At 48.2% G+C, this 20,313-nt stretch overlaps 1 protein-coding gene and 1 non-coding gene across 2 annotated transcripts in view; both read right to left on the bottom strand.

Moving 5' to 3' along the window:
* LOC144146296 (membrane metallo-endopeptidase-like 1) overlaps positions 1-19,795 on the bottom strand; it is a 27,496-nt gene extending 7,701 nt beyond the window's left edge. Inside the window, exons 1-15 of the mRNA XM_077678257.1 lie at positions 19,757-19,795; positions 16,999-17,100; positions 16,748-16,828; positions 14,040-14,087; positions 13,101-13,274; positions 12,778-12,873; positions 11,335-11,540; positions 8,041-8,211; positions 6,921-7,004; positions 6,586-6,713; positions 5,302-5,632; positions 4,443-4,520; positions 2,457-2,563; positions 2,224-2,282; positions 958-1,009 (exon numbers count right to left, since the gene is read on the bottom strand). Coding sequence (XP_077534383.1) covers positions 958-1,009; positions 2,224-2,282; positions 2,457-2,563; positions 4,443-4,520; positions 5,302-5,632; positions 6,586-6,713; positions 6,921-7,004; positions 8,041-8,211; positions 11,335-11,540; positions 12,778-12,873; positions 13,101-13,274; positions 14,040-14,087; positions 16,748-16,828; positions 16,999-17,100; positions 19,757-19,793 — 1,754 coding nt within the window. The 5' untranslated portion in view covers positions 19,794-19,795. The remainder of the gene's footprint in view (positions 1-957; positions 1,010-2,223; positions 2,283-2,456; positions 2,564-4,442; positions 4,521-5,301; positions 5,633-6,585; positions 6,714-6,920; positions 7,005-8,040; positions 8,212-11,334; positions 11,541-12,777; positions 12,874-13,100; positions 13,275-14,039; positions 14,088-16,747; positions 16,829-16,998; positions 17,101-19,756) is intronic.
* On the bottom strand, positions 16,877-16,949 carry Trnar-ucg (transfer RNA arginine (anticodon UCG)). Its single transcript has one exon. It is a non-coding gene; the product is annotated as a tRNA-Arg (tRNA).
* Positions 19,796-20,313: the final 518 nt, after the last annotated feature.

The raw sequence follows: 20,313 nt of genomic DNA, 5'->3' as shown, positions 1-20,313 counted from the left end.
AAATGGACTCAAACTCAAAATGTACTCAGAACTCAAAATGGACTCAAACTCAAAGTGTACTCAGAACTCAAAATGGACTCAAACTCAAAATGTACTCAGAACTCAAAATGGACTCAAACTCAAATTGTACTCAGAACTCAAAATGGACTCAAACTCAAAATGAACTCAGAACTCAAAATGGACTCAAACTCAAATTGTACTCAGAACTCAAAATGGACTCAAACTCAAAATGTACTCAGAACTCAAAATGGACTCAAACTCAAAATGTACTCAGAACTCAAAATGGACTCAAACTCAAAATGTACTCAGAACTCAAAATGGACTCAAACTCAATCGGACTCAAACTCAGTCGTGATCACTCGGCTCAAACTCACTCAAGCTCAAACTCACCATGCCACACTAGCCTCGCGCTCACTCAAACTCAAACTCACGCGTGAGTTTGAGTCCAAATGAGTCTGAGTGAGTGGACTCATGAGTGAGTTTGCCGACCTCTGCTCGCCAGTGAATACAGGCTATAGGTGCGTGCATAGCTCTGCCACCCCCTCCCGCTTGTCCTCGAGGACAACGGCGTATTTACGCGAGCGCTTTTCCCCTCTCGATAACAGGTCCGGCAGCCTTCATGTGTGTTTTTGACGACTGCCAGACCGGTTTCTGAAAAGAGAAAACGTGTGTGGAAACACGTCGTTCTGCACACATGTGCCAAGGGGAAGTTTCTATACGAGCAAGTTATTTTAAGAATTTCCACAGTTACACTGCTCTTTTCAGTACATAGTGCGTCATTCCTCCTCACCCCAGCTTCCTTAAAGTTTGTGTGAAAATTTTGCTCCAGTAAATTAGATGTATACTCAGTTGAGTATTAAGCTGAAACAGAGGAAACTGGAATGAAGAGGGACTCAAGTCAAGTGCCTCCGAGACTTTAAATCGTTTTAATAGATGGTTTCTGTCGTATATGCTCACGTTTCAGCGCTGTCGAAGCCCATTGGCTCGGCAAACATGGCCATCGGAATGTCTGCAGAACGAGAAAGAGAGAAACAAAACGTGTGTTCAGTTAACCTCGCACCCGCATGCAGGCTTCATCTAATGCCGGCTTCTTCTAATGTCTTCTAATGCCGACATGACGCTACATTGGGAGGTATAAAGTGTACGATTAATACCAACTGGACCGTAAATCCGGCCGGTCAGCTCCATTTTCAGTTTTTAAGTGCGAATGCACTTCTTAAGCGACCCTGAATCACGCGTCCACCGCCGTCCGTCCATCCGCACCACATACCCACTTAGGGCGATTGGCCAAGAAGAGTTCCTAATTTCTTTAGCACGTACCCACTTAGGGCAATTGGCCTAGTCCTCCAGCGCGCCACGTACCGCGCCCGCCGCCCCGCCCCGAGCCTGCCCCCAGGCCACCGACGCCATCGACGACTGCTGCTTCGCCAGGAGCGGAAGTCGGGGCGAGTACTGCGGCGTCTACCTCGTCGGTCACATCTACGCGAACCTCGTGTCGCACGCCGTGTCCACCTCGCCGGTCAGGGACGAGTCGCCGTACAGTGCCGTCTACACCGACGCGTACTCGGGCGACGGAATCGTGGTCGTCACCCTCTACCTCGCGCCAAACATCTCGCGCGACGACGTCGTCGAGTACGTGGACGCGGCGATGGAGAGTGTGGCCAGGCGCGTAAAGCCCTCGGACCCGGTCGTGGTTGTTGGGGACTTTAACGTGGACGTGCGAAAGGGCGGCGAGTGGTTGATGGAATACATGCTCGCCAACCACTCCATGACGTGCCTACCGCTAGAGGCTCCCACCACCATCAACGGCAGCTACATCGACCTGGCCTTTGCGAGGAACTGTCTGATACGCGCGGTCTTGCAACAACTCTTGACCGTACATTTCAGTGACCACAAGGCGGTCATAATGACCGTCAACTACAACGACAACACCAACAAGTGCTGAATAAAGAATACTGTCGTTTCACTTTACTTTCGTGTGTGTGTGATCTCCTCGAACATACACTTTAATTCACCAAGATTTCCAGAGAACGACTAACGGGGTGTGTGAATCCCCACTTGATCACGCGGGGGTGTTAAATGCAACTAACGGGCGAATGCCAACACAGTTCAACATAACTCCCCCTCATAGCATCACCCGTGCATTCGCACTTCCCCATGCTCCCCTTCGGGGAAATGCGGGTGAATTTTTTAGACGAGTTCACTCGCCCAGCTTATACTTACAAAGTGTGTTGTTCTGCGGGTCATAGGTCACGTGGACATCGAACACCGACCCGAACCATCTGAATAGGAAGAAGTAAAAAAGAGGAGAAAAAAGCACAAAGCGAATTTGTCGTGATGGTCCCAGAGCGCTGCCTATATTGAGTTCCCCCGTTCAGTCCTTGAAATCTATGTGCGCTGCTAAACCCATTCTCTCGTACGCGGTCATCGGTCCGTGCAAGGTGGCGGATACTCACGAGGCCTGCTTGGAATCGTACAGCAGACGCCTGAAGCGCTGGTTCACATGTGCAGACTTTGCGCTCATCAGGCCTCGGAGCAAATTGCCCACGGGCAGATCGCGAACCTTTGAAAGAAAAAGGAATCAAATGAGCATGCAGTAATCCTATAAGCCCGGTAACAGAGATCCTCAATAACGGCTAACTCCGTGTACACAGTGGACGTATAGGTGCTATTCGTTGAAAATTTTAGCGGTCAATTTCTTCGCCTGGCAACACTGGAAACGGCCACAGACATGGCCGATGCGCCAAGGACACGGCGCGGCTTGGGCCACTGCGCCCGCACGGCGAAGAAAAAAACAAAACAAAACAAAAAAAAACCACTGGCGTGCGTCATGTGCTCCGTTCCAATCCCATTCTAAACGGTGGCGTCAACAGAGATGTTATTAATCGCACTCACATTAAACTCGAGGGAATACTGTGCGTTCGGTGAGGTAGAGTTTGTAACGTGAAACAGTTATGTGTTTCACAGTCGTGCTTAGCATGGACAAGTACCGCCATTCCGCGGAGCCCGACGTAACGAGTGACGGCGCACCACGGCCGGGCTAGAGCGGCGGCGCGCGCTGTGTCGATACGGCCTTCGCAGCGGCGGCGGCGGCGGCGGCGGCGGCGGCGAGAACATGCAGCCCCGTCTCGACGTAAAGTTCCGCCACCAACGCGCGCACGCCGCTGCTATAGCCAGGCCGTGGGCGCACTCACACGGTTGCATGGAGGATAAGAGGGGTGCCTGATCTGCGGGCCGTGTGCACAACATCGCCTAGCAACAGACAGAGTTTCTTTAAGAAACTCTATGGCAACAGACGCTTGGCCACAGATATGGCGGCGCACACTTGGTTGCCTGCATGCATTCCGCGCCATTGAATACCGGCTATATCTTCACGAGCAGATATGCCAGGCCTAAAGATTGTTGTTATTCGAAATCGATCGGAGCTACAGACAAAATCTGCAACTTCAATAGCCTCTGGATGCCTTCGGCGTTAGGTGCGGTTAAGAAAAAAAGGTTGTTATCGTTTTTACTTGAACGACGGAAATGTAAAGAGTAATAAGGGCAGGAGTTGTTAGCAAAATAGCGCTGGAGAATTTTAGGACGGCAGTATCGACATTGCTGTCGTTATTCCACTATTAAGCCCGATTTTCGGTTAAAAATGAAGGTTCGTGAAATACGAACTGTGGCCTGTAATATGAAGCTTCACGATTATGTGCACATCTAATCGAGGGCATAAAACGTAGCCTATGTCACCGATTAACGAATTAATTTATGCATTACTGACGCATAACAAACTAGACTAAAATAAATGCAACATGTTCGCATTCTGAGACGCTAAACACTCTTACAGTCGACCAGGTTGGAAATCTGCTCTGATTCCTGCTTACCACCAGGCCAAGTTGAAATTTTTGAAGCGAAAGCTTTTTAAAGTGAAAGCTTTCTTGGTGGGACAGGTGGCGGCGTCCTGTCAAAAAGATAATGCATTTCCCCATAGACCGGTTGTCGAGCGAAAAGCTCTGACATGATCTCCGGACACACGGCGCGCGCGTGAAACCGGGCTTCTATTGTGTCGCGCAACGGTTACGTAAAAATCGTTCGAAAAGAACGGTTCTCCGTGGATAAGACAACACACGCATCAATCATGAAGATGGAGTACAATAGTATACCTTTCTCATGAACCACGTATCGATACATATTTAGATAGTTCTAGATGCGTTTACTTTGTGTGCGAAATATCGTAGCATGGGTACGTTCTTAGTTTGTGATTTGACGATGGATTGGACGCATTTTCAGCGAAGGTTTCGGCGCACTTTCGACGCAGTTTCGATGTGAAAAAGTTTTCGCGCTTCTCTCAACGTTCTTTCGGATGGGATGGTAGTTTTGTGTTTTAAATGGCTTTAGAAATGCCAGCCATGCTTTTGCTTCCAACTTCGTTCTTCCAACAAATTGCTGATACTTGCCGACTCGTAGAAGACGTTTCGCTCCTCTTCACTCATCACCCAGGCAGGGTAGAACTCAACGAAGTCGAGGCGCTTCAGCTGGAACGAAAGCATGACACCCTAAATCAGGGCCGGCCTCGGCACACTGCTTGAAAGTTGGCGTGAATGTTACATGCATTGCTCGTACGTATCACTAGAAGGAAACCAACTTATCTACGAATGTAGATATACCTCCAGGTTCCACAGCAGTGTGCACTCGGAATTTCATGAGCTCGAGAATAAGGTCCTGGCATTTTTGTTTGCCTGTGCTGCAATAAGCGTTCCAGTCGTCCAAGTGTGCAAAACGTACGTAAAAGCACGGCAAAGATTTTTGATGCATGCTCATCCGGCAACAGCACCGTAATACTGTGTAACGTCACACCGTGCGAACACACACACGCTCAATGACCTGCATAGATCGATTCAAAGGTTACTCTACTCAAAACACAAAAAATCTTTGACAGCCTTGTTTATGCGTGCTCCTTGAAGGAAAGTCACCTTTACAAAGTTTCTGTAAGTAGGATATTCCTTGGCGTTGCGAGTACTCAGCCAGGAACTTTCGTTGCGAAGTGGTGGACTTAACCTCTCAGGAACGTTGGTCTGCAGACGTTTTGGGTTTCTAACACCGTGAACGGACAAAATATAATTCGAGATCAATGAGGAATGAAGGTTGAAGCTTTGGAACGCAAGTATATTTCCGGACCGTGCGTGTTGCAGGCGTGTGTTAGAAGACCTGCGATCTTGGGATCGCACTCCCTGTACCAACACGAGCAAAACACTCAAGCGGGAAATTCTCATTTCAAACCGATTCACTGTCTGCCTCTCCGGGAGCGGTGATCACCTTCTCGAGGGTTCTGGGCGCGTCCTTGGAGCTGAGCCAGACGACGTCCTCGAGCAGGGTGGCCAGCAGGTCCTTCATCTTGCTCAGCGAGGCACGAAGCTGAAGGACGTTGTGCTCCTTCACGAACGTGTCGTGGTACAGGCCCAGGAACGCGAATGGCATGGCGTCCTCGGCGGTGCGTAGGCACAACCGCCAGCGCGGCAGCTGGTCCGGCGTGCGTCCCGTCAACAGCCTGCCCAGAAGAGCGGCCACTCCGCCCTCGCTGTCGGGAGCAAGCAACGGCGAGAACACCAGCAGCGCCTTCAGGCCCAGGTAGTTGATGATGGTGCGCCTGCACGTCCCCCACGGTCCAGTGGTCAAAGATGCGCGTATCAGCGTGACACTTATGGCCGTATTCTGAGTCTGTCCTCCACTCAATGCGTTCCCTCGACCCGGCTGAGTCTTGAGGATGTCGCAATGCCTTGACGTGCGAAAATCGATCCCAAAGGTCTCCTCGACTGGAGGCTCGAGTGGAGGAGGGATTCAGAACAACAGGTAACAACATGCCGAACCTTGAGTGGTGCGCATGCGCAGTTGCAACTTTGCGGGGTGCGTCTAAAGAATAGTTGGTTCTCACGACAACTACAGCACAGTGAACTAGAATGGTCTCGTTCATTGTGCTTCCAGGTTTTCACAGTTACGTCAACATACATGCGGATGAAATCACGTACATGTATGCGGATTAAATTAGCAGTGGCTTAGCTCGGCTACGCCAGGATATACGTAGCGTGAGCTAACGTTCAGCTGGTTATTTTTAGGTTTCCTGGTTGTCTAGGATCAGCTGGTTATCATGCTTACTGCTGCTAAAACGATTCCCAATCTAATCCTATGAAATCCAATCCAATCCAGTCGTGGCGGCGGCGGCTCCGGCGCGCCAGCTGTGCGCCGTAAGACGTCCCTGCTCTTCGCGCATGCGCAGCACGGCTCTCTAGGAGCCACGCGAAACTGCTCAACCTCGGCCAGTGTAGCTCACGCTACAAAAGATGTTCGCCGTGACAGCCGCACCCCACCATTCAAGCCCGAAAACTCCACTATCCAGATTCGAGCATTGCGACTATAATTAACAAATATCATTAACCATTCGGAGTAGCGAGGATATTTAGCTATATTTACGTGCAAGTAGCGTTAATGAATTTTCTGGTTTAGGAAACAGCATTGGGCATCACAGAAAAAGGTATTTAAGGTGGGCCAATAGGAGGGTTACACATTATAAAACCTCAAATGTCTGCAGAGAGCCCGCGTTACCTCTGGCGTCCTTCGAGGATCTCGGCAAGCTTCTTGATGAATGGCAGGTTGCGCACTACGATCACTTCACCCCTGTGTATGGGCTTCACTTTCTCCAAGGTGTAGTTCAGGAACCGGAGCCAGTAGAACTGCAGAAGCAAATGGTTTTCCCGCACGAGTTCCCTTCCACTGGTGCAGAGCAATGCCGTTGAAACGCAAGTGAAAACAGCGCAGTAACATCTACGCTTTACTGAATGAACCAGCGTGTTTCCAATGTCACTGTTGCCAATGACGTTGCCATTTCACATGCAAGAAAAAAGTCATCGCGGTGCTCATCACAATGAGCCCGTGTGTACCTTGCTGCAGGCAGGAAGATCTGCGACGGACACCTTCTCGTACTGTCGCACCTTTTCCTCGGCCTGCATGGTTACTCCCATGGCCTGCACAAAATTTCCGCGGGTCACGGCTAAGCTGTTTCCCATCGTAGTAGAAAGGTTGAGGAGTAACTGTGCGTTCGTAGTCTGCAACGTGAACTCTTGTGGGATATACTAGGGGCGAAGCTATTTAGGGGCTCGGGCTGTCGGCGTCTCATGTCGTCGTCGCCGTAACCGTCGTCTCATGTAGTCACGGTACTAAAACACCGGGAAACTCGTTTACGCCTCGCGCTAGAGCGTAATTCGTACTGAAAAAAACACAGGGACACTCGTTTACGCCTCGCGCTAGAACACTTCACGCTTCAACGACACGAGACTTTTAGAGCAAAGCTGTATACCTCTCCGTTATCATATCCGTTGGCAAAAACGTCAAGGCGCCAAGAATACACTTATACACTGCATGCTTCGCCGCTCACCAGGGTGCACGTTAGTGGAGATGGTCCGGGATTTTTTTAGGTGCGGAGTACCTTAGGACCGCACAATGTCCGTCCGCGTCCGTGCGCATAGCATTTACACTCACAAAAAATCACACAGGCACCGGCAGGATTCGAGCCTGTGTCTGGTAGACCAGACAAAGGTAGTGCCAGCCGTTACGCCTGTGAGTCTAGTTCCCGAGAGTCAAACGGCTTACTCCCTCGGCTGTAACGGTGCGAAGTACCTTAGGACCTCCCAATGTCCGTCCGCGTCCATCCGTGCGCACACCACCATCAAGCGAAAATCAAGCGAAAACCGATTTGAGCCATGAGTTGCAGTTTCATTTAGGTGGAACTCACGGCTCAAATCGAATGACCGTAGGGGTGCAAATCGGATGTCACTCGGGGCACAACTTGGATGTCATTTCGATTCCCCGTACTCCGCACCCTTGCCATCATCCCCGGAGTGGATATGCTGCATTTTTTTTTTGTTCAGTGGAGGACCGTTATTGTCTACACAGACTCTCACTGTGTCGCGCTAGATCTGCGAACAATGTGAGTGACGCGTATCTCCAGAGCGTCCGGCATGCCAACGCCCGTTGTCTGGCGTGCTAGCGGAGAGTACGCACCTGAGATATTTCGTCCTCCAGGCCCAGCACAGCGGATCCCAGGAGGTCGCTGAGCGCCGGGTTGGACAGTTTGTCGAAGGCTTTGCGCATCACCGTTTCGTACTCGAGGAGCTCGCGTTCCGTGTGAAGAAAGTAGCCTTTCCGGAACACCTCACGGGAGGGCTCGTCCAGCTGCGGGGTCAGCCCAAAATAGAGAGAGTAGTCGGTAACTTTCGTGTGCTTGAATTTGCTTCCTGATAAAGGATAGTCATAGGTATCTGAAGATATTTATCCCAGTTCCTGGCAGCAACTCTTTCACACGAAAGTGTTTATTCCGGGATACACCAAGATTTCACTGACGTCATATCCGTCACGGAAATGACGCCAGTACACCTTTTCCGAAGCGACCCTCCAGCAGGACTTCGCTCGCCAAGCACACCCACAAGACAGCCGACGACGCGCAAATCATGCTCAGCTGCAGATTTCGCTGCACATTTCACTTTCGTGTTTTACCGATTCCTATGACACAGGAATCAACCAAAGTTTGTTGATGGCAGCTGTAACGAAGTGTACGTGTAATTTAATTGATATTGTGTTTAAGGGGGAAGAAGGAAAGAGGGAGCACGCGAACTGAGAGGTCGCAGTGATATCTCGCGAGAAGGGGGGTGGGGAGATGTGTAAAGTTTAAAAAACGAAAGAGCCTGTATAACCCATGCATCTGATAACTAATGATGTTATCATGCAAGGAAATGGAGCCGGAAGCTAAACATGTAGGAAAAGGAGATTAGAGTCGTGCAAGGAGTACTCGCTTAGCTGTCGATGGGAGTTGACGCCCCTTCATGCTTTTGTTCATTCGTATTTGCGGATATGGCACTTGGAGGAGATCCAGAGATCTGTCCAGGCCGTAAGGACTGCGCAGGATGAGGTGTTATGAGAAGCTCCACTTCACTTTGTTAGCCGCTGGCCGATTTGGTTTGTTTGGAGGCAAGAGGGAGCTGAGGTTGCGGCTGTGTCTCCGGCTCAGATGAACCGGGTATTTAGCAGACTCCAAAAGCAGGCAATGCACACTTCGCACAACAGGGATCTTCCCTCTGTTTCTGAAGTTCCTTTTGAGACTAATGATGGAATTCAGTTGAGTTGTCCCTCTCGTTATAACGTGTGACTTGAAGGCAATAATGGCCACTCCGGCACCTCACCTCCTCTTCGGATGACCCATCGGCGGATCATCAGCTTCCGGTTAATATATCAAAGGCCTTTGTGAACTTGCTGTCGAAGACACTTCCAGGTATCTTATATCGCTATTTGCATTTTCTGCCATCCACTGCGAGCGCAGGTATCTCTTAAAGGAGCCATGAAGACAAAATACAAGTTGGGTTTATTAGAAAGGCTGCTTAGTCCCGATAACAATGATACTAATATCATCGCAATCTTCGAACAAATAACGGAGATATTAAAAAAAAAAACGTGTGAAGCAGTCGCGACCCCCTAGCCAATTTCCCGCAACTTCATATGACGTCATGAAACCTTGTTTGTACGATTGGCGGCCGCCTAACTGACCTGTCGCGACGACACATGACTGGACGTTTGTAATAGGGCCTCTAGTTCCATTTGACCGCATCACTTGAATGCTAACGTGCAGTTAACGCACTGAAAATTATGGTTTATTGTTGGCCCGTATGACGTCATTCTTGCTCATAACACGTCCCTGTGGCGCAAAATTTGAAAGTTTTTAAATACTTCTTGCTTTTTTTTTTTTCGTTAAAAAAACATCTTTTGTGGCTGTAATGGAGCTGAGTGAGATACTGAATCCTAGTTCTTTCGAATTACACGAAGTTGTATTTTCTCTTCATGGCTCCTTTAGAAGTAGTTTACTCATAAATGACGAACAATACGTCTTCACATTTGTACTGGATTCATAGCCGAAGGCTAGCGCCGGCTCCAAATACAATTCAATTGCGGTGCGTGGAGACGAACACGTCTCGCGTCAATTACACGTATTCCAGGAATGATATCACCAATTAATAATCAATTCGCAATCACAAATAGCAATGTAATAATTGACATTCATAAGCTCGTCACTGAGTTCACAAATTCACTGAGAAATCAAATAATTTAATACAAATACATTTCCGACTCTTTGGGTGTACATCAAAACTGAACGCTAGGTCGTATCATTCTGGTTTGCGATATAACTGTTTCTTGTGGACATTAAAAAGCGAGCAAATAAGTTTTCAGTGATTGCATGAAATTGGTTTCATGTTTTACAACATTAGGCATGTTATTCCAAATTAGAACACCACTAAACTCGATTAAGCTATGATAATAAGAATTGCGACACACAGGTAAGTGAAGTGGTTGTCCCTTGCATCTCTGGCGTCCCTTTCGAGAGTATAAAAATATTGTGGAATAACGGCTCATTCTTCTTCAGTCCTTTTGGGCCTATTTTATCGTAGAGATGAAATGAAATGGTAGAATACGGGCTGCTTGAAAAGGGGGTTTGCTAGAGGGCGCGTGTACTTTGAATACGTCATAATCATTACAGCTCTCTCTTGCAGTCGTACTACAGGATGAAGATAAGTAGGGTATGGGTTTTTCTGACCATGGACGAACTCAATTGACTATGGACGAAAGCAAAATAGAGAAATAGAAAAATGAAAGCATTCTCTCGTTTTCAGAAGAATGCCACATTTGGCTCAGTGCATCTACTAAATGGTTCTTTCCTGTGCTGAGAGATATCTGCCATAATTCAAAACACCTAAAATCGTGGTGGTAGCATGCTTATCTGTAACGACCTTGGAGTTCCTATTAAAAAAATGGCTGCGGCTTATCTCAGCAAACCTTGGATATGCAAAGCAAAAGCTTGGCTTAGTCGGGTTGAGTCTTGGTTTCGCTTGGTTAAACTTTGATAGCTGTATTGCCTACCACGGCTCAAAGCCGTTCGGTCCCGTGCAACGCTCACAGGAGGAGGCCCGGCCTCGCTTTCATTCTCGACGACGTTCCTCTTTCACGGCGAGCGCGGCGCAAGATGAGTCACGTAGCCGGAGACGACCCAGCGGCGCATGCGTGAGAGGCTGCGGGTTAGGTCTGCCGCCGATCAGCTGAGCGGCCGCTGCCGTCGCGGCCGCCGCCGCTACGTGAGCAGAAAGACTTAAAACGGCGCCTTGTGCGCAGCGCCGGCAGCGGGCCCGGCGAATCACGCGGTGCGCTTCGAGGGGTGTGTCGCGGGGTGTGTCGCGGGGGTGCGTCTCCGGTAAAAAGTCTAACTTGCGCACCCTCAGCGAAAACGCTAGACGAAGCACATCTGCACACGCGTACCGTGATGATGAACTGCATGGGGTTGTCGGGGTCGCGGGCGACGTCGACCGAGACCAGCGGGAAGACGCCCAGGCGGGAACCGAGGGCGCCGGCCACCCGCTCGATCAGCGACTCGTTGAAGTCGATCTTGACCGTGGGCCACTCGCTTAGGTGCAGCGTATGCAGCACTTCGCGAAGCGGGCGCAGGCCGCGGTCGTTCAGCCGCTCTGCAAAATGGCACGCAGCATTCAATGCTCAGGGAACTGGCCTGCGGCAGCCGCCGGAACCATTGCTATTGTGTTTTATGCAGTACTTTGTTTTATGCAGTACTGTGTTTTATGCAGTACTTATGCAGTAACCCGGACCGGAAGGTGTAGCTTAAGTTGTGCATAAAGCACTTTTTTGCATGACTGCAAAATTTGGTAGGTTCCATCCCACGTTTTATTCGGGCCGCGGCAAACATTTTTCGGATAGGGACGCAGACACCCGCTTCAGTCGAGATTTAGGCGGACGTAAGATCCCAATTTGGTATTATTTCATTGGAAGCCTTCCTCAACGCCGCACTTCGGGCGTTGTTGCTTCAGCGCGTAAAACACCGAAACTTAAGTTTGACATTCTCTTTATCGCTGCGATTAGTCAGTGCTTCTTCACTTCTTGGCGTTGAAGCAGTGCTTGCTGAATACGCTGCTAAAAAAGCCGATACGCTTAAAGCTGCTTTCAATTTACACTGGAAAGCGCTTGCGCTTTTCAGTGTGAATTGAAAGCAGGCTTGCGCCGGCATTTCGACATGTCGAAGACATGACCGTTTGTCAAAACGTCCTTGCAAGGCTGAGGCTACTACACGTTTCATTTTTATGCTGCATACCACCTTCGTCACATTTTTTTCTGTGAATTTTGTAATAAAGAAGTACACGCAACCGGCCCCTTCCCTTGATGCAACAATTAAAGTTCCATGTTCTAAGCGGAGGCATAACGTATTAAAAGACTCCGTTTTTTAAAGCGGAGCTTTAGTCTGTAACGCGAAAACGGGTGGGGTGAAAGAAAAAAACGCTTCCCGTGGCGGGAATAGAACCTGGGTCCATCGCGTTATGAAGCAGCAGGCATATATCTGATTCCTCCATTTCGACATGGTCGAAGCGGTTTGGATTTGGAGAGGGGTGCACGGACGCGCAAAATTTGAAAAATCCTGCATCCCACCGTGTAGAGACGACGGTGACCCGTCACGAGAAGGCTTCGCGTTCAACCATATCGTCGTCGTTAGACGAGGGGGTGCCTGATTTTTTAAGTTGAGACAGAAATCAGACGGCTAGTGAAAGTGCGTTGTTGATTGTCCGCCTGAGCTTTTTACGTGAACTGCAACATGACAGTCTTTCTTTCGCTCATATAATTTTCAAAAGTTTAGCTCATAGCCTCATCGATTGTACCGAGCGCTTCCCTCGATGCTGCGACCGCACATGTGCTTACCGACTTCCATGCAGGCGTTTCTCAACAGAATGGCCTTCACGTGACTGGAGAGAAAGTTGTAGGCCATCGGCATGGCGAGAACTTTGCGCAGTTCGCCTGGAAAGCAACACGGCGGGGGAGATATATATGTACCGACAGGTCATGCATGCACAGCCACGTTAAGCGCACGGTGAACATAACGGGCAGCTTCTTTGAAGCTGCAGTCACTAGCGCGGTTCTGACTTAACTTGCTGCTCGTGAAATACCGCTAACCATTCCCATTTCCCTCGAAAAGCAGCCCATTCAAAGCTTCTCGCGTGACCTCCATGGCGAGCATACCGTACCGCGCACGATCTCGTCCAGCTTCTTCTCGACGTGGTCGACCAGGCCCAGGCGGTAGCTGACCAGGTCGGCGCCTCGAGGCACCGGGTGTTCCTCGGCCCACGTGGCACACGTGTACTCGTAGAAGTTGTCGCACGGGTTCAACACAGGATCCACAAGGCTCGCCAGGCGTTCGCCTGGGTTTCATAGCAAGCGAGGAAAAGGGGTGGTAATTCTAGACTGGCATCACGATTTACAAGATGATCGGCGGTAATAACACTCAACGCGTGCGACCATTGTCGAATGTTTGTGGAAGTATAGCAATACTCGTTAACTACGTACTGGTTTAGGAACTTATTAGAGAGTTTCAGCAGTCCATCTGTTCCATCGTTTACGTAAACGTAGTTACCGTGTTGACCGGGACCCAACTGCGACTGCGCGCGTGGGAAAGGCGAGGAGGCGCACCCCACCGTGACGAATGCACTGGCATGGTGAGGGCCGGTCCGCGGAACTAATCCACCTACCGCGACGAATGCGCAGGTGTGCCAGACGGGTCCCGGTCAACACGGTAACCACGGTAACCACGTGAAACACGGAGCATACGGAGTGCTAAAACTCTCTATTGATCAAGTTAAAGGGTATATGTAATTCTCAGGGTGACAACTGGTTGGTTTTTGCGCGCACTCTAGAAAGTACGGCTAAGGTTCTAGGAAGTTGCCTTCCATCCCTTCCAAGTCGCATGGCCTGAACAGTCTGTGAGCGACAAAAATTAGTTCAACCAATTCCACGAACAATTATGTGCGTACAGAGTATAAAAAACCGTAAAACGACCAGTTTCTCTACTCCGTCTCAGAGCTTTCTGTGCGTCTACGCTTCAGTCGCTGAGGCACATAGTAAGATTCGCAATACCATTCGAAGCACTTGCACTTGCTACTCGAGAACCTTTTACAGTCCACGCTTACCCTCTTTTATGCAGCTGTCCGTGGTGCACACGTAGTCACGGCTGAATCCTGCAGAAGCCCCGGAAGATTGCAATGACCGTTAATAAGAGGCGATTTCTGGATAATTTTTAGAGGGACACGGCTCCCTGAGGTCTGCGCCGATCTTATTCGCTCACATCTGGAAAAACAGGTATACTGTTGTAGACGGTAAAGTTTAGAGGTTAGCACATAGACGACTTCGGTATCTCGGAGATGGTTAAACGTTCCCATCACGTAGGTATTGAACTCCAGTGAAAAAACAAATCCAGTATTATTTTTAAAATTTTGTAATAATAAAACCCGCAATAATGAACAGGAGGCTGTCTCGTTGACAGGTATGACCAACCACTAGTGCTTACTATCGGTATAGACTTAGAGGGGCCATAAACTGGGCCCCTTATTTTTTTCATTGCGCCATTTTGCCGCAGGGCATAGGTGACATAAAGAAACAATAAACGAAACAGGACAGAAGTACGACACAGGAAAAAAAAAAAGACGTATAAAGAAACGACATTGTGCGGGTGCGCTACCAAAAACTATAGAGTCCAGTTTCGGAAATGAAGTCCAACAGTTAAAGGGGGCTGTGCGTCCGCTTATCTGCTCACTTCGTTGCAAATCTCGCCGAAAAAAGAGCCTTCTGCCGCCTCTGCACGTAAATGCGCCTGTTTTCTTCCGTGCCCCTCTGTCACGCTCTTCTCCTCCCGTTTCACTCCAGATTTGCTGGAGGCAATTCAATTTTCGCGCGTTCCACTCGTCGCTCGCCAAATACCGGAACATTTTGTTACTGTTGAACTTGGAACGCTGCCACATGGTCCAGTCTCGTCGCCTGCTTTCTTTGTATTTTTGCGTCAAAGTATTGCTGTCAACGCAGATTTTTAATTTTCTATCGCAAATATCAAGCGCACACCCACGTATTTTCAATTAGAAGAACATTGCGAGTTCCAGCTGTGCATTGATGTTTTGGCCTCTAATGTGCCTAATGTTTCCATTTTGCTTAATAATGTTGACAAATGGAATGTGAGTCCAAGTTTAGTGGTCTGGAAAAGTTTTGCCTATATAAACCTAACTATTGGCCGGAATGATGAATTGAGGGCAGACAAACAGACAGAGACAAATAGTGAGATCGACATTTTCGGGTTTAAGTCGCCAAAGAAAGACTATCGTCTTGGAAAGTTAGGTCACCCCAACTACCCATGGAATGAAGGGTGATAGGGGTAACACTTAGGGATAGGGAACGACCGTCTTGGGCAAGTGAACAACCTCGGATGGAAGACATCATAGCTGCTATTATAACAAGGAAGCGGACTTGGGTTGGGTACGTAATACGAAGAACTGACAACCGCTGGACTATCACGGTAACAGAGTTACTACGAAAGACAGGACTATAAGTGGGGCAGAAATATATTAACCGCGTGTCTGCTTGCTCGGCTGCAAATGTCCTCAAAAGACGATAACCTTGTGCCGTTGCTGCAACGTAACCCAATTTCCCTCTCCCACCTCTCTAGCTTTCCCCTTTCCTTTCGCTCTTCCATATCAGAAAAATGCCGATTTTCTCCATTCAATTTTCCCGCGCTCGCTCTGCTGGCGCGCCATCTGGTGGTAGAGCACTCAACTTGCCTCCTTTTTGCTTCAACGCTTTTTTTCTCGTTTATATGTTCTGGCATTTCAGGCTCCTTGACTTTCTTTTAAGCTCTATGGTGATTTTTTGATCATAAACATACGCCGTACGTTAGGCTTGTGTTGTGAGATTTCTGGTTTCTCAACTTTTCGCATAAAAGTGCGGTTTTGAATCTTCTTTGACCTCCAAGCCGATGTCGAGTGCTAATCAGTTTGTTAACGAACAAGGTTGCGAGACACTTTTAGTGTGCCAGCAACCTGTGACGCGTTTTGCTGCAGAAAGCCATCGTGATTTTTCTTCTTTTTTGTGCGTGTGTGTGTGTGTGTGGGGGGGGGGGGTGGACTTCTATTATTTCTTTTGAAAACGTAAACTTCATTAAAATGTTGAAATAAGGGCGGAAGGCATGTAGTATTCAAGCCTTCGATAGGTTACGCACTGTAAAAATTTTAAGTCAGGGTAGTTGGGAAGGCTTTTTTTTTTTTTTTTGAAATTAACATCGCTCATAAAAATTCAGATTAAAGGGACGACTCTCTCGCCGTGCCAATTCATCGATAATCCGCACAGAGCCTCACAGAACTCTGTAGCAGTCCACTCTTGCATGTGCTGTTACCGCTACAAAACGTACAACACTTTTGAACGTATATCTTCAGTTTACGCGAGAGCTTCTGCCTGTGGACACCGCAATCATACTTTTATTTTGCCAGTATGCTGAAAAATTGGGACTGCGAAATTATATACTATTTAACAAGCATTTAATTATGACAGTGCGACAACCGCTTACGGTTGTCTTTTTTTAAAAAAACGCGCGCAACTGGGTAGTTGCTGTAAACTTCCATAGGTGTCGCTACATACTCAGTCAGCAGGAATGTTTGGATTGTGTACGTTCCGCGTATTAAAACGTGCGCAACGCTGAGTAGCTGCCTTACCTTAGAAGGCAATTAAGAACAACAATCACGGAAGACAGTATGGAACTGTCAAGTGTTTCGGCATTCGTACGCCGTACGTGTTTCAACTTATTTCAGCAGTGCCCGCAGCGCAAGCCAGCCTACGTGCGTGTCGTGCATGGACTTACCCCGAGGTACAACGCTGTTCCTAAAATAAGAAGCTCCCAGGAAGCCATGGGACCTTTTCAGCTGTGGTTCGCTCACACGCACTGAAAAAAAAATAAAGAAACTGCACTTAGAATAAAAAAAATAACATGCGTCCGCGACAGGACTCGAACCTGCAATCTTCTGATCCGAAGTCAGACGCCTTATCCATTAGGCCACGCGGACGGGCACATGTCGAGGCGCGCAATAGATGCATATAATGATATTTCCTTACCCCCTGGCAGTCCTGGAGGTTCCCCAGCGTTTTCTATCGCCTCAGTCGGCAGTTGCTTCTTGCGGGAGTCCGACGCGTTTGCATGATCGGATGTTGGCATCACTGCACAATAAGTTCCATACAACATTCATCATTAAAAACCAGAGCGAAGAAGCGACTGGAAGAGATGACAGACGCGGGATGGGATTCCCGTCTTGGCGCTTTTTTAACATCACGAGTTACCTAACCACCAGCCTGTTTCCGCACCATTCCGCATTCCAAGAAACATGCCGTTTCAAATTCACTTATTTCACGGTGGAATGTAGAGCATTAAGACTGGTGATAGCTATTTTTAAAACGGCAAAACGCCCGGCGTTCAGTCGATCATCATTTGTAACGATATGCTGCCGGGCTCCTATTTCGGTGAACAGTTTTTTCTAAGAAGTCCTGTATGCTAAATTTTAACAGGTGCGCTCTTGGTAAAGGGAAGGGGTCGTATATAGCAGGTCGTGATTTAGACCAACTTTGACGCCGAAAACGAGCGTGGAAATCTGTCCATCAAAATACTGTGAAATTGCAACGGGGATACGTGTTTCTCTGTAATTAATGAACGCTGTCGGCTACCGCTAATACCGCGCAGGGAAACCATAGAGTTCATACGACACTAGGTGAAAAGTTGTATACGAAGTTTACTACAACAAGAACGTTAAGAGCCGTGCAACCCCACGTATCGCTCTGGTAGACCGATCGGCGAAGGCCAATGGGCGGGGAGTGGCGACTGCAAAACGGCAGTGCGCGCGGATTTTGAAACTAGCTTTTGCAACGCGAGAATGTCTGTTGTTACCGAGTTTGATTTCGACGTTGATTCTCTTTGGTAACTGAGGGGGGCACGATAGTTGAAGAGCCAGCATCGGATGTCAGTGAATGAATTGATTAACAATGGGAGGTTCATATTATCGACCATTTATAAACAAGTAGTATCTCATGCTTTGCAACAACACCGGAGTAAAATTCACGGCAGATTAATTTGATAGAAGTAGATTTTTCTCGCATTTAGCTTTTCAACTTTTTGGTGTTTAATGCGTCAGAGCTACAACTGGGCTTTCAGGTTCGCCGTAGTGGAGGGCTGAGGATTAATTTCGGCCACCTGGAGGTCTTTAACATGCGCCAAAATATCGATGGACGATCGTTTCGGCTTTTCGCCTATATCTGAAAAAGCGGCCAGCGCGGCTGTGATCGAACCCGGATCCGTGAGCGCGTTTGTTTTTACCATGGTTTCGACGATGTGACCCAGTTTACAGATACGGTATTAACATAGCTGTATTCAACCAATAGATGTACCAGCAACGTAAACTAGCGGTCGTACCTGAGCTTTTCGTTTATTGAGTTAAAAATGAATCATGCTTAAGAGACATTTCGTTCCCTACCGCCTCATTTACCACCAGATTAGCGCTGACTGTGACCACCTGTATACTCCAGAATGATTCATAGCTAAAAACTTGGGATCGCCGTCCGAAGATTTATTTAAAAAAAAGGTAAAAAAGAAGGTGTTTCGGCTTGTTCACTGAACAAAAAGGTCAAAGAGCTAAAGGAAAGGTATTTCAACTTCCGTATGTAAGCCGAAACACCTTTTTTTTTACCTTTTTGACTTTCTTTTTGCTCAGTGAACAAGGTTTCCGTGTGGAAGCCGAAACATATTTTCTACCTTTTTGGATTTTGTGCTCAGTGAACAAGACTTCCCTGTGGAAGCTGAAAGGTCTTTTTTACCTTTTTTGCTTTTTTTTGCTCAGTGAACAAGGATTCCGTATGGAAGCCGAAACATCTTTTTAACCTTTTTGGCTTTTTTGCTGAGTGAACAAGGCTTCCGTACTAAAGCCGAAACGCCTTTTTTACCTTTCTGGCTTATTTTTCTCAGTGAGGAAGGCTCCCTTATGGAAGCCGAGACACCCTTTTCACTTTTTTAAAAATAAATTTTGGTCGGCAATGGTAAATTGTTAACTATGAATCTTTTACTCGAACAGGCTTGATTTCGCCAAACCTTAGATTTGGTTACGTTACGACGGTCGTACGGCAAACCGTTCATGAATGGGCTCTTGCGTGCAGTGCAGTGAATAAGGCGTTCGCAGGAAGCTGAAACACCTTTTCTAACTCTTATAAAGAAAGCGTTCATCGGCGATCACACAACGTATCTATTAACTATGTATCTTTCACCCAGCCAGACAAGGTTTTTTTCAGACCTTAGATTTAATCACCCCAGAATTAACGTGGCATAATTTACAACCGGTACGGTACATCGCAAATACCGGCTCAATTTTTCGTTTTGGACTGCCCTAAAGTGCTCAACGGCAGCTACGTATCTTTTGTTTTTGTTCATAGAATTTACATCCAGAGATCAGTACTGGGCATGCCCAACGAAATGCTCAGACCTCTTCTGAACTGGAAAATCGGGTAGACCTAGTGTTCCTGACATTGTACAACCAGATTTCCCGTAGTAAGGCCCCAGAATACTTTTTCCGTACCAGAAGCACTGCTGGTGCGGTTACTAATATATTTACCTCACCGTGGCGCCAAGACAGGTTTGCGATCGAATAACTTCCCGCAGTGCTTCATTTCATGCATGTCAGCATATCGTGCCCCACGTCGTCCTGCTCCCCCTCCCCCCCCCCCCCCCCTCCACTTCTCATTATCACCTGCAGGCTCGCGCGAATCACCCATAAAGGCATTTTCTTTACACCGGTGTGTACCGGTGTGTGCCGAGAGCAAAGTGTAACTGACTTACCAGACAGCGTTACATTCTTTTGCAGCAACTTGCTCATACTGGATGCTGTGGGGTGCAAAAAAAAAAACATGCAAATTTGTACAACGAGCATGAAACAAACGAAAAAAATTAATAATAGAGCTGGTCAAAGTGTCCTTGAACCAAAAAAAATTTCAACATCTTCCCGAAGGGCAACCCTGAGTAGTATGCGAAGCAGCCATAGGGTCGACTCAAGTTCCCATTAGTTTTCAGTAGATCGCGGCGTTGCGGGAGGAGAATGAGGGGAGCGGAGCGCGCGCGATACCGCGGAGCTACAGTGGCGCCCCCAGCGGAGTATGCAGCGGCTACCGTCGCGTCTCTAACCGTAAGCTGCTTCGCATTATCGCGCGCGGAGCCGCAGGTGTTGCCATTCATTGCGCAATCCCGGAGAGGAGGAGCTTCGGAGAGGAGAGGAGGAATGTCTCGCATACTACTCAGGGTTCCCCTACGGGAAGATAACGACGGTGGTTGAACGCGAAGCTATCTCGTGATGGATTCTTTGGTTGGCCAATCCCTAGGGGCATCCTGTCACAATCATC

The sequence above is a fragment of the Haemaphysalis longicornis genome, unplaced genomic scaffold (assembly GCF_048455015.1).
Source record: "Haemaphysalis longicornis isolate Haplotype H1 unplaced genomic scaffold, Haemaphysalis longicornis Haplotype H1 scaffold_7, whole genome shotgun sequence".
Taxonomy (NCBI): Eukaryota; Metazoa; Arthropoda; class Arachnida; order Ixodida; family Ixodidae; genus Haemaphysalis; species Haemaphysalis longicornis.
The sequence above is the reverse complement of the archived record's forward strand: the minus strand, read 5'-3'. Positions and strand labels throughout refer to the sequence as shown.